Raw genomic sequence first — 13906 nt, 5'->3', positions numbered from 1 at the left:
CTATTTTATTAAAAAAAAATTACTAAAGGATGACAGTGGGAGATGACACATCTTGATGGAAGTGCAAAAAAGACTATCTATGGCGTGCCAAAAACAGCCTTGCTGGCGTGGGCACCCGACGCCAATAATATGGTGCCATTGTTAAAAAATAGTGGTGGCGTTGGAGCTTACATGAGCACTATATTGGACGGTAATGGCATGCCACGTGGCCAACGCCAACAGTAATATTCATCAGTAGTGACATTTCATGTTGTTGTGATGCCAGTAATTTGATATTTTCAGATTTGAAATAAAGGCTGTACAACGGCGATCGCAACCAAAATGACAGTATAATCCTGTTTAAGAACAGTAAATAAATTAACTTTAAATAGACCGAATAACAACATTTAAGTTCAACAATGCACTTATTGATATAGTTCAACAAAGTAGGCAAAGTAACACATGAATGTACAAGTTTAAATAAATAGAGGTAATAATTACATGAGATCTTCCATGCATGACAACTAGCTAACTAGACTTTTCGGCAAACGAAGTCAAGGTCATAGTACGGAGTAAGTGAACCATCGTCGCTGCCAGCAGGCCTATAGTAGACCATTATCTTGTCACGATCATAGTCGAGGTAGAACATGGCTCTCTCCTCAGCTTCCAGCTCGCAAGCAGTTGCAAAGGCTTTCCAACCAGGGCAACCAAAATAGGTGCGGCTTGCCTCGTTGATGACAAGACAATTGAATTGTTGGGTCGTCAATATCTTTATGAGGGTGCACTGGAATGTGATGGTGGCATCTACTGAAACTCAAAACTTCTCTAAGAAGTCACGCCTTGCCCGGCAAGGGATGACCTAAGCAAATTGAAATAAAAAAAACGAGCTAGTTAGACAATTTTGGGCACAACCGTATAAATCGCATATGAAACTTAATCAGAACATGTTCAACTTAAATATACTGTCCTAGTGAGGAAGTCACTCAACAGATCTATGAAGAACTTCTTATCCCCTTGGCATCTCACTGAACCACTGGTCTCACATGGGGCATCCATTTACTGTTTTATCAAGTTGAAAAAAATAAGCATATATAACAGATGCATAGATATAATGCAACATAAGCGTTGCCTCTAGGACGACCGTGGGCACTACCCCTAGCCCCACTCCTCCATTATCTCCTCTTTGCTTGATGTCCCTAGAGGTGACCGTCAGGTAAGCCCATGTGCCGCCGGTGAAAGGGGTGGCGGGAATCTCGCGTCCTATGGGCATGACGTGGTTTCCTGGAGGGGCTGTACCTGGCGGCGCTGCGGTGACAACATGGGGACGCCAGGCATGGATGTGGTGTGATCTACTCCCTCCATTCCAGAATATAAGGTGTATTGATTTCCGTGTAAGTCAACCATTTGAAAGTTTGACCAAGATTATAGAATAAAAGCGAAACTACTTTTAATGATAGTTCAAATTATATAAATTTCGTATTATGAATATCGATATATTTTTCTAGAAACTCAGTCAAACATGCACTCATTTGACTTAAAAAAAACAAATACACCTTATATAAAGAAACGGGGGGAGTACGACACAAGGGCCCCGGAACAGTGGTTCCACTCATAGCGGCGGCGGGCCCTCCGTCGGAAATGATGGGCCAGGAGGCGGCGTTATGCTCCTTAGGGCATCTCCACTAAGGCCCCCAAGAAGCCCCCCCAGGCGCTTTTTTGAACGCCGACGAGTAAAAAACGCCCCAGTCAGGGCCCCAATACGTCGTTTTGCGCCGGATTTAGCAAAAGTTAGCGCCGGCACGCTCACCCCGCACCCAGCCCACCAGGGGGCAGCTGGGGACGCCGGCATTAGCTTTTTGCAGGCGCTGCCCCACTTGCCAGCCTCTCTCTCTCCCCCTTTCTCTTCTCCAGGCCCACCCACATGCAGCACACTCCCTCTCTCCTCTCCACGCCCACACTCCCTCTCTCCCCGGTTCTACTCTCCATGTACTACGGGCGGGCGAGGCAGGAGCTCGCCGTGCGCGGCCGGGGCGGGCACTGGCCGAGGCAGGCGCTGGCCGGAGCTGGCGAGGCGGGGCCGTGGCCGGAGCAGGCAAGGCCGGTATGGGCGAGGCCGGAGCAGGCAAGGCCGGGACGGGCGAGGCCGGAGCAGGCATGGCCGGGGCGGCCACGGGCGCGCGCGGCCACGGGAGTTCCTGCCCCCGCCCAAGAAGCACCCGCCGACGACGAAGAGCCGGACGAGGAGGAGGGTGGCGTCGATGTCTTCGTGCCCCCGACGGCCATGGCGGAGGAGGAAGGACGGGGCGCGCGACGGAGCTCGCGGGGAGGACGCCACGTCTCCGCTCGTCCGAGACCTCGCGGGACACCGTGGTGCGCGTGTCGGCGCTGTACCTCACCATCGCCCTGTCCGGCTCCAGCAGTGGCGCCGAGTCCGGCCCCTTCCGCTCGCCGCCTTGCCCGGCCAGCCTCCCGCATGCCGGCTGGTTGGCTCGCGCCGGCTCCACCTCCCGCGGCTTCCTCCGCGCCCGCCTTGCTCCCTGCCTGCTCGCCCCGTCCGGCTTGGGCGCACGTTCCGGTGAGTCGGCCGCTCCTCCTAGCGTCGCTGGCCGCGGCGGGGGCACTGGGTGTCGGTGCTCTTCCTCATGGCCGCCTTCCCGAGCTCGCTGACCACCCCTCTCGCTTGATTTCGTGCCGTAACCGTCGTCCCCGGGAGCACCGAGCGCTGCCGTCCGCCATGGCCGATGCTCTGCTTGATGCCGAGCTCATCCCGCCATGCACAGCTGCCCGTCGTGCTCCGGGTGCTCTACTAACGCTGCCTCGTTGCTCCGTTGGGTCGCTAGCTACCCGCAACACGGCCGCCGCTCTGCCCGTCGCTGCCGTCGCTACACCCCACGTCGGCGGCTGCAACGACCACTGCTGGACGCGCCGCACTGCGGGCGTTCCAGCGAACAAACCCCCGCGACCAGCCGTGGCCGGAAACGGCCGGCCGGTGATCGCATCTCGCGCAGTTCCCGCGCTTGGCGCTGCTCCGACGGCTCGTTGCTGCCTGGGGGGCCAAACGACTGAAAGAAATTTCAGCCCCAGGCTTAAAATCTCGCCGGCAGCCCCCCAAGCGGTGAAAAAAACGCCTCCTGGGGGTGCCAATGGCTGGAGATGCCCTTATGGATTTGGGTCACGAGATTTGCCGGTCCTTGATGCAGTTGTACATATTTACGGATTTGAGTACATGATTGTCTATGGAAATATTCAAATGTGTATAAGTCCATATGTGCATGCGATGTGTCTGCAATTTACTCCTCTTAGAACATCTGTGACTTCTCTACTAAAATATCTGAGCCACACCATCTTATTTCCTGGTGTATACCAGTTCAAAGCAACCGATATAGAATTCCTAAGTAGCTTTCTACGTGCTAGAGCAGTCAATATCAATGACGCTATTTGTAGCAAGAAAGGTTAACTATGATTGTCAGGTTGAGCAAGACACTAATGTAGCTGTTCTTTGTCCAGATATACAGCGCATGCAAAAGTAACTGGCCAACTAACTTACGTGCACGTCTTTATTTCCACAGCATGGCATATAGCTGGAAGGAGCATCGATGTGGATTTAACATCGCAGGTGTCCTCTACACGCATGCCGAACAAATACAACAGGTCAAACATTATCCCTGCTTATGTGATTAGGACGTCTCCTCGACCTGCAAGTTACTCTTTCTCTTTTGGTTTATAATAAGGTATGCACGCATTTCTACTTTAGGCAATCATAAACAAAATATGTGCTATATGCTTCAAAAGTATATCGTTGAATTTGTATTCACAAGAAATTTCTAGCATATGACTTCTATTATATATTCTTCATTACGTTAGTCAAATTGATGATGTGAGATATGGGAGTTGCTGTAAGGGAGGGAGTATACAACAATACATACAGCTCAAATCGGGTCTTCAAGGATTCTTGAGCGGAGCTAATGCGTCAAAAGTGATAAGAGATTTATATCCGGCTTAGAGCATCAACTATGTGTGGCAGTGGTACTGATAGTGATGTCAAGGATTGACACCTCATACCGTTTCTAGGGTAGTAAGAATCTTGCAGCAGTACCTTTCTTAAAATCAGATGGGGTCTCACTTGCTAATAAACAATTCACAATATCTCCCCAAAGACCAGAAATTTATGTTTGTGCTTAGCCAAAGAAATAATAATTTAATTGTTCATACTCTCTGGGTGTACCAGATTTTGTTAACTTGACAACACTTGTTTTGCTGGAAAGCTTTCAATTTATCCATCATCTTTCATGGCAGTATAACGAACAACAGAAACAACAAAATTACATCTAGGTCCATAGACCCCTACGGACGTATACAACCATTGGAGCGAGCTAAAGGCACGCTGCCGTCATCGCCCCTTTCTCGCTGAAGCCAGGCAATATTGTAGTAGATAGTCGAGAAGTTGTCATAGTAAGGCCCCACAGGACCAGCGCACCAGAACACCAATCGCCATTGATGAAGAGAAGTGTAGATCAGAAGGATCCAACCTATAGACACACGAACGAAGTCTGGATGCACGGAGATTCACTAACTACAACACCGACTCAATTCCATGTCATCCTTAAGAGGCATACCTTCGCATGCCCTACGACGATGCTAGACGCACCGTCGGTAATGCGGGCTAGGTGGGGAGGACCTTATACCATCTTCAAGCAGCCGCAACACAAATCCTTATCGATCTCAAAAAAACACCAAAAAAAGGAACAGGAACCCTCCTACTGGTAAGGTCCAAGGTCCACCACGCCTCCATGGCCCTAAGGCCACCAGAGATGAGGCGGATCGCCAGCGGCACAAATGGCAGGCGAAGAAACTCTAATAGTCTGGGCCGTCGCGTGAGGAGGTCAAATGGGTACACACTTTGACCATAAATTACTTTGATTAACATGATTTTTATATGCAATATAGAATCACAATTATCATTTAATAAGTGACTTTTGGAAACAAATCTAGGGATACCTGTTCTATGGTCATGTTGAGTAAGACAATAATATTTCACGTGTTGATAGTAAATATGCTCGTTGAGTAAGACGGTAATATTTCACCTGTTGAGTATTGACGTGCGTGCGTGCGTGCGTGCGTGTGCGTGTGTGCCTGTGCATGTGCGTGTGCGTGTGCGTGTGCGTGTGTGTGTCCAAATATATAGTGTATGGAAAAAGTAACGGGTCAACTACTACTGACTGACACTATTGCATATGGATGCACGTATTGATTTCTCTCCAGGACATGTATAGTTGGAATAGTATGAAGATCGATGTGGATAAGGATAGCAGGTGTCCCTCTGCATGCAAGTCAAACATTATCCTTGCTTATGTCATTGGGAAGCCTCCTCGGCTTACAAGTTGCTCTTTCTTTACCTTTTTATAATACATCCGAAGGGATTGTTTTGCTAACCCAATATGAAATATATGTCCTAAAAATCACACCATTGAATTCATATACAGAAAAGTTTCTAATGGTATGTTGTTATAACATACTCCCTTCGTTCCAGAATAAAAGGTGTATTGATTTCCGTACAAGTCAACCATTTGAATGTTTGACCAAGATTATAGAATAAACTAACAACATCTGCAATATCTAATAGATAAAATATGAAACTAGTTTTCATGATGAATCAAATTATATAAATTTTGTATTGTGGGTATTGATGTATTTTTGTAAAAAAACTTGGTCAAACATGCACTCGTTTGTCTTTTGAAAAAACAAATACACCTTATATAACGGAACAGGGGGAGTATAACTTGTAACACGTTGATTAAATTGACAATTTATGGATACTTGCAAGTCGCAACCATACAAACCAGAACGGAGAGGTTACATACACTGATACATACGACTCAAAAGTGAATGATCAAGGATTCTTGAGCAAACTAGTGCATAAAAGGCAACTATATTAAGAGGTTTAGAACCTATATAGAGCGTGAATTATGTGCACAGGGCGCATCGGTGTTGAGGGTTGACACCTCACACCGTGTCCAAGATAGGAAAAACCATGCAGTGTATTAGAGCAGCACCAGACTCACTCTGTGCTGAGGTGGTTGCAGCCCAGAGCTCCACCTTATTTGTGCGTAGAAATTTCGTAAAAATATTAGGTAGAAATAGCATTTCTGGTTCATGATATATGACTCATCAGATTTTGTTAACTCTAACAATGGCCATGAAACTTCAGTTAACATGGTTTATATATGTAACGCAAAATCACAATTATCATTATGTGACTTTTGAAAACAAATCTAGTGATATCATTTCCACGTCACATAAACCACATATTAATATCATAATATTATTTGTGCCAATGATTTTTGCACAGGACTATTACAACAGCACCATAGAATTTACGAACGACATAAATCAAACAGATTGAACTCCCAAACTAAACGTAAAAGTGAACTTAAACACACACATTAACTAGCATGCAATTGCTAGTTTGGTTCGAGCAGGCACATATTAATTGTTGCGGCGTTTGCGCCGCTTGTCGGAGAGCTGCTTTGCATACTTAGCTAGCTCCTCCGCGTTGGTGCCCCCGCCGGGCACCTCCACATTCCGGCCGGTCTCCAGGTCCACCCCGGACACCTTCTCGCTGAGCAGCTCTTCACCAATCTTCACCAACCTATCCAAGTTGGCTTTGGAGGAGTCGTCGATCGAACCCGCACTCCCGCTCAGTTTATCATACTGCACTTGCGTTTACAACGGATCATTGAGTCATTACTACAACAGATGATGGATGGCTACATGTATCAATCGATGCCAAAAATAAAGACTATCCTCTTTTTTATGTTTTTGGAGTATAAATTACTAATTGTAATAGGTAGGCGGGTACGAACCTGGATGCGCAGGTATTGGTGGGAGGTGCCGAGGACGGCGGAGAGGACGGAGAGGTGGAAGTCGACCATGTCGGCGCTGCCGGCATTGAACATGTCGAGGATGGGTACGGAGCCGTCCTTGATGAGCCAGCTCAAGATGCCCCACTTGGCGGCATCCTTGGCGCTGTACTTGAGTTTTGGGAGCCCATCCTTGTCCGGCGCCGCAAGCATCACCGTCAAGAGGCCACCCGTGCTCGTGCCGGCGACGACATCGAAGTAGTCCGCGATCCTAGCATCCGGCCCGTCCAGTTTCTACACACAACACATGCAGTGATATACTCCGTTAACAAGCATGATATACTACACACGAAGAGCATCATCGATGAACATATCAAAGTGGAGTAACTTACCTGGAGCTCTTTTTCAAGGAAGGCGAGGACGATGGCCGGGATGATCCCTCTCACGCCGCCGCCGTCGATGCTCAAGATGGTTATCACCTTCGCTTCGTCACCTGCTGTAGCAGAACTACCTCCTGCCATCAATTTGGAGTTTGCTAACACGAGGCCAGGCTCAAATGGCAAACGTTTTGAACAGAAGGTGGGAGATCAAGGATTTATTACAAAGGACAAACTTGTTATGTATATAGACAACGTTCACATAAACTAATTATCAAGAAGCAACACCATTAGTTGGCTCCCTCAACTGCAGGTCTTAATCACAAAGTCAGAGGTCAAAAAGGACAAAACCAGCTAATCCCAAATTCCTAATAGTATAGTATGACCCCACTAGTTCCTTGTGCACGAAAGAATATTACAAATTCAGATCCTTTCTCTCTCTCCTATCATTTTTAATATAATGTAATTGAAGATGTGTCGTTATTCTTATCTTATATTTACTTCCTCATGATTTGCTAGTTCCCTCGCATTTTGTGTCATATTTTAATCATGATTTTAACTAATAAAATATAATTAGATGTAACAAAAATAATATCATTTAAACTTAAAATTAAATACGAACTCAACAATATAATGTTCAGCGACGTGCATTAACATTTTGCTAGTCAAATATATGGTCAAACTTTGACCTAAACTATGATGAAGACTACTAATAAACCCAGATGGAGGTAGTAGTTGTGATCACCAATGTAGATGATTTTCTAATTTTATGAGAAATCTACGTCCTCGACAGATTTTTTTTTATAATAGTACTCCTTTGTGTTTGTATCAACTGGATAGGTACAATACCAAGAATGAAAAAAAAGAAAACACTAAGCATCAGACTACTGATGCATCGCCTCCTATCAGACCAGTCCATGGCCATCCGATCAGATAACAAGCCGATCGTCAGATTGGCTAGTAACCAACATGCGTGATTTCTGGATTTGAAGTATATCCACCGGTGCATGGAGTAACTGGTATGCATGCATGGCCCGGTGGTTTTTCATGTTTTGCCGGGTAAACATGGACAGATTAGGGGCAACCATACATTGGGGCAAGTCATCGAACACGTTGAGATCTGGCAGGCGAAATGTGGCACGGCCGATGTGGAAGATGGAGTTGTGAACGGTCAGCTCATGACGCCGACTTTCTCAGCAAGCCAGGGAAGGGAGGAACATCGGCATAGACTTGCCCGCGTCCAAACTCTCATGGTGCAGCCATGGCAATGGTCAGCCGAACGACGGGGAAGCAGGCATGTGGCTGTGACAAGGTGTGCTAGGGCCTTGAATGGGTCAGTGGCGGCGAGTGGTGCAAAATGGCGGCAGTTCAGGGACTAGAGATTACAACAAACCATAGCTATGAGGTGATTTGGGTGGCGGCGGAAGGGTGTGGGCATCCTGAAAGGTCTGTGCCGTAAAAAAATGGTGGATGAAGGGAGCACTATATGGAGGCTACAAGGAAGTTTTCGCAGCGTGCTTAAAATATTAGAGCGATGGGGTGTCGGGTAACGAATTTGCTAGACTGAATGTTCTAGTAAAAAAATGTCATATGGGTAAAGAATTTGCATGCAGAAAGGGATTCAAGGAAGAAATCAAGTGGCTCACTTTCAGAGCAAGGAGGAAAGTATACCATGGACTAGAAGACTGGGTGAAAGCTTTTATTTGAACCCAACAGTTGTTGCTCCTACCTTGTATGAACTGTCCACTTGTTTATGTTGTTTTTCAATTCTTCTGCTAGTGCTAGCTTTGCTAGTTTTCTTTTCTTCTGTATAGTTTCCTTTTGCTCTTTTATGAACATTTTGCTGTACTATTTATTTGAAAATGAATAAAAATACGCAGCAGAGTACTGTTGTTTCCTAAAAAAAAGATATAGCCACTCTACTAGAGTTGTTGTTAAGTTGCTAGCCACCTCCTTGACTCAACAAGGTGAGATTAAACATTGCTACGCCTTTTTTAAACATTTAGAATTTCTATCATGCAACATGCACACACGAGCCTGAGGCCCTGTTTGGTTCATAAGTCCTAGGACTTTTTCTAGTCTCAACTAAAAAGTCTCTAGTCCCTAAAAAATCCCTCCCTGTTTGTTTGCAGAGACTAAAAAGTCCCAAGTCCCTTCCTAGAGGTTATTAAATGACCATATTGCCCCTAGTATATAGAAAAATAACAATCAAACAACACCATGGGGTGGCGGGCCATTAAATGCATGGATGGGCATTGTTGGAAAAGTCCCAAAAAAGTCCTAAAAAAGACTCTCCTTGAGAGTCTTCTTCATTTAGTCCCAAATGCCTAGTTTAGTCCCTAAAAAGTCCCTCCCGTTTGGTAAAAAAGTCTCTAAGAGGGACTTTTTCTAGTCCCTACACAAAAAAGTCCCTGTAAACAAACACCCCCTGAGTACTAATCAGGCTGAAAACTCTTAATAGCGGAAGGCTCGTATTCTATTCTTAACGTCGTCTGCACATCCCTCTGATACTAAGATACATACACATGTATTCGGGGCTTGACTCGGTGTTGGTTTATGGGTCTCTTTAGGAAACATCTATATGACATAGTTATGTCACATCTAAGCTGATGTCTATTCTGTTTGTGGTTTATTTTTTTGTCCTAATCTTTTTTGTTTTTTGTTGTTGCATTATATATATGTGGGAGCTTAAATGTGACATTTTTTAAAAACATTTAGATGTGAATTAGACAAACTGTTAGTTTATTATCCAGCTATCAGCAGTTGAAAGGAACCACCTGACAACTTCCGAAAAACTACCTTCATTTGTTGAGGCATCTTATCCAGCCAATTGTGGCCTCGTGCCATGAATTTGAAAGGGGTGCTTGCAGTTGCATGCAGCCTTGGACTACGAACTGTGAAGCGCCCATGTTTCTCAAAAGATAACATGCAAATGCAATCAAATTATATATTGTAGCATTTTTCATACAACAAATTGAAATACTTGTGCATGTACCAGTGTTAATAGTTAGAAAAAAAATCTTTCTCACAGAAAGTAAATAGTTTGAAAAAATCCATTGAGCAACCATCAACATAATCTCCTCCTGTTCTAAACGAGGCTCGTGGGCGCACAAGTACATACAAAGAAAATAATTACTATGTGACTTTTTTTTGGGAAAAGAAATATTTTATTTGTTCTTGGTATCTAGTACCTAGTTGATACAAAACACACAACTATAAGAATTGATTACATTAAAAAGGATTGGAGAGAGAGAGAGAGAGAGGATCTGACTTTGTGATTGTTTTTGGGCACAATGAACCAGTGGGGTCATACTATATAATATTAGCATTAGTTGTGTTCTGTCCTTTTTGACGTCTGACTTTGCAATTATACCCTGTATTTGAGGGAACGAGTTAACGTTTCTTGCTTCTTACTACCTCTTTTCTGGTTTATTGGTCTTATTATAATCTGTGCCAAATTTTGACCATAAATTTAACTAACAAAATGTTCATTTATGTCACCAAAAATTATATCATTAAAAACTATGTTCAAATACAAATTAATATTTTAAATAGCGGGCTATGGTATTTAGCGGCGACCCTTAAAAACGGCTATAGCTGGGCTATAGCGGGCTATAGCGGAGCTATAGCGGCAAATTGTACATGAAATCATTTAGCGGCAACACCCTCAAACAGCTATAGCGGAGCTATAGCAGGGCTATAGCCGGCTATTTAAAACTATGATACGAATCCAACAATATAATTTTGTTGACATGCACTAACATTTTGTTAGTTAAATTTTTGATCAAAATTTAGCACAGATTACATAGAGGACTAATAAACCAGGACGGAGGTAGTAGTTAATTTATTTGGTTGCTCCAGACCTGTCTATATATATAACAAGTTTGTTCTTTCTAGCTAAATCCTTAGTTTGCCACATTCTCTTCTTGAGTTTTCGTAGCTAGCTTGGGCTGTACGTGTTACCAAACTCCAAATCAATGGCAAGTAGTAGTTCTTCTGCAGGAGGTGACAAGGTGAATAAGCTGGTGACCATCCTGAGCATCGATGGCGGCGGTGTGAGAGGGATCATCCCAGCCACCGTCCTCGCCTTCCTTGAGAAGGAGCTCCAGGTAAGATACTTTTACGTATGTTCATCAATCGATCTTGTCATATATCACTGCATGTGTAATGTGTTGCCTGTAGAAACTGGACGGGCCGGATGCTCGGATCGCGGATTACTTCGACGTGGTCGCCGGCACCAGCACCGGTGGCCTTTTGACGGTGATGCTCACGGCGCCGGACAAGGATGGACGGCCGCTGTTCGATGCCAAGGATCTGGCAAAGTTCTAAATCGACGAGTCGCCCAAAATCTTCCCACAGAAGTACGCATGCAACTAACTAACTAAGCATGCATTCATATGTATATCACTATACACATACCAGTATATGGATCATCAGTTCCTTAGTTTACGACATCGTAATTTCATCGATTCTTGGAGAGTTAATTGCCAAGGTGCAGGGACTCAATCTTCTCCAAGATCGGCACAGCTCTGGGGATGGTGACCGGGCCCAAGTACAATGGCAAGTACCTCCAATCGTTGCTCCGTCGGCACCTCGGCGACACCAAGCTGGACGGGGCTCTCACCAGCGTGGTGATCCCGGCCTTCGATATCACCCACCTGCAACCCACCATCTTCTCCAGCTACCACCAGGTATCCATGTGATGCACGCATATGCATGGTATGGTGCTACCTATGTACTCCCTCTGTCCTAGAATATAAAAACGTTTTTGGCACTATGCTAGTGTTAAAAACGTTTTTATATTTTAGGACCAAGGGAGTACCTAGTAACGAACATTCAACTAATCATATGTGCATGCATGATTGACCAGCTGAAGAACCAGCCAGCGAAGAACGCGCTCCTGTCAGACATCGCCATTGGCACCTCCGCCGCACCCACCTTCTTCCCGGCGCATTACTTTGAGACCGAAGACGGCAAGGGCGGCACAAGGGCCTTCAACCTCATTGACGGCGGCGTCGCCGCCAACAACCCTGTAACTACTTAAGTTCACCGGTACACACAACTCGGTCATCTGGCAGGCCCAACTGACTCGATATCTCACGTGCATGGCTACTGTAGACACTATGCGCGATGAGCCATGTGGCAGAGGACATCATCGTGGCTGGGAACGGTGACTTGCTTGGGAAGTCATACATGGTCATCTCCATCGGCTGCGGGACGTCTTCAAATCCAAAAGGCAAGTATAGTGCTAAGGACACCGCCCAGTGGGGCATCCTGGACTGGATCCTCAAGGGCAGCACCGTCCCGATCCTCGACATGTTCAACGCGGCTAGCGGCGACATGGTCGACATCCACCTCTCCATCCTCTCCGCCGCCCTCGGCTCCTCCCATCAATACCTGCGTATCCAGGTACCTACCCACCTACCTATTATACCCAAAAAAGAAAACATAACAATGAGTGGCCTATTGTGGTAATTTAAAGAGAGTACTGCCTGGCCTCTGCATCAATTGATGTACACAACAATTATCTGCTACGGTCAACTAAGCGGAAGCGCAGGCTCAATCGACGACTGCTCCAAAGCTAACTTGGATAAGCTGGTGGAGATTGGGAATGAGCTTCTCGGGAAGAAGGTATCTCAGGTGGACCTAGAGACATGCCAGAATGTGGAGGTACCCGACGAGGGTACCAACGCGGAGCAACTAGCTAAGTTTGCAAAGCAGCTCTCCCATGAGAGGCGTCGCCGTCACAACGAACTAGCAACTACACAGACCTAGTGTGTTTCATTTTTTTCATCTAATTTGGTGCATGTATATGCATGCATGTTTTTTCCATTATGTTTTATATGTTCATATAGTAAATCCTACTGTACGGTGGTGCTATAATATAGTTTTGTGCATATTACAGAAGATTTGTTGAAGGCGTTGTAATCTGGTTCATATGAATGCATGGAATTATTATTGCTACTGTGTTTCCTTTCAAAGTCAGTAATTGTAATTTTATATGACAGGTAAATGCAACAAATCAGGTATTAGGTCGATCTATCCAAATTCTCCGTGACTTACTGATACAGATGTTGATATCTTTCTATAAACATGGTCAAACATAGAAAGGTTAACTTTTTTAAAAGACTAGCATTATATTTTGAAACGGAGGGAAGGAGTATAGCCTTGTACAAGGAAGAATTAAGGTGTTGATATGTGGTTTATATATATATGAGTGCATGGAGCTGGTATATCACTACCAGACTTGTTTTCAAAGTCACTTACTCTAATAGTTGTGATTTGGTATCACATAAACTACATGAATAATCCTTATTCGAAGCGTTTTTTGAATGAGAAAAGCCTTGATCATCCTGACAAATGTTTCATTGCCTTAGATCAACATCAATATAGATGGATGTGTGCATCACAATAATGCAGAGGCCGGATGTTCCAACCTCTTTTTTGAAAAAAATAAAAAGAAGAAGAAAAATCCTGACAAATGTCTTGCAGAGGCATAGTCGTGCACTTTGCCCACAAAAAAACATGATGGTTCGAGCACAAGGAACTTCTCATTGTCACGTCCTTTGCCCACAAGAAACCTCCATGGCTCCATCATCCTTTTTAAAATAAATAAATACAACGAGCAGAGATCAGGTTTGTCTCTTGTATTGGTTTGACTTGCATGCAGAGCTAAGGTCACCTGCTATC

The 13906-nt window shown here is 45.0% G+C and overlaps 2 protein-coding genes across 3 annotated transcripts; one reads left to right on the top strand and one right to left on the bottom strand.

The window, feature by feature from the left end:
- Nucleotides 1-6271: 6271 nt before the first annotated feature.
- On the bottom strand, nucleotides 6272-7452 carry LOC123082711 (patatin-like protein 2). Its single transcript, XM_044504981.1, has 3 exons — nucleotides 7232-7452; nucleotides 6843-7133; nucleotides 6272-6690 (listed from the first exon to the last, which is right to left on the bottom strand). The coding sequence occupies exons 1-3, from the start codon at nucleotides 7358-7360 to the stop codon at nucleotides 6466-6468; spliced, it is 645 nt and encodes a 214-aa protein (XP_044360916.1). The 5' UTR covers nucleotides 7361-7452; the 3' UTR covers nucleotides 6272-6465.
- A 3678-nt stretch (nucleotides 7453-11130) lies between these two features.
- On the top strand, nucleotides 11131-13143 carry LOC123082710 (patatin-like protein 2). 2 transcript variants are annotated; one of them, XM_044504979.1, is made up of 5 exons: nucleotides 11131-11325; nucleotides 11399-11577; nucleotides 11715-11907; nucleotides 12087-12248; nucleotides 12335-13143. In XM_044504979.1, the coding sequence occupies exons 3-5, from the start codon at nucleotides 11752-11754 to the stop codon at nucleotides 12689-12691; spliced, it is 675 nt and encodes a 224-aa protein (XP_044360914.1). In that variant the 5' UTR covers nucleotides 11131-11325; nucleotides 11399-11577; nucleotides 11715-11751; the 3' UTR covers nucleotides 12692-13143. The 2 variants fall into 2 exon arrangements, with proteins under 2 accessions (XP_044360914.1, XP_044360915.1); XM_044504980.1 differs by lacking the exons at nucleotides 11131-11325; nucleotides 11399-11577 and having other exon boundaries at nucleotides 11639-11907.
- Nucleotides 13144-13906: the final 763 nt, after the last annotated feature.

This window comes from Triticum aestivum, chromosome 4A, assembly GCF_018294505.1.
Source record: "Triticum aestivum cultivar Chinese Spring chromosome 4A, IWGSC CS RefSeq v2.1, whole genome shotgun sequence".
In the NCBI taxonomy this organism is placed as follows: domain Eukaryota; kingdom Viridiplantae; phylum Streptophyta; class Magnoliopsida; order Poales; family Poaceae; genus Triticum; species Triticum aestivum.
The sequence above is the reverse complement of the archived record's forward strand: the minus strand, read 5'-3'. Positions and strand labels throughout refer to the sequence as shown.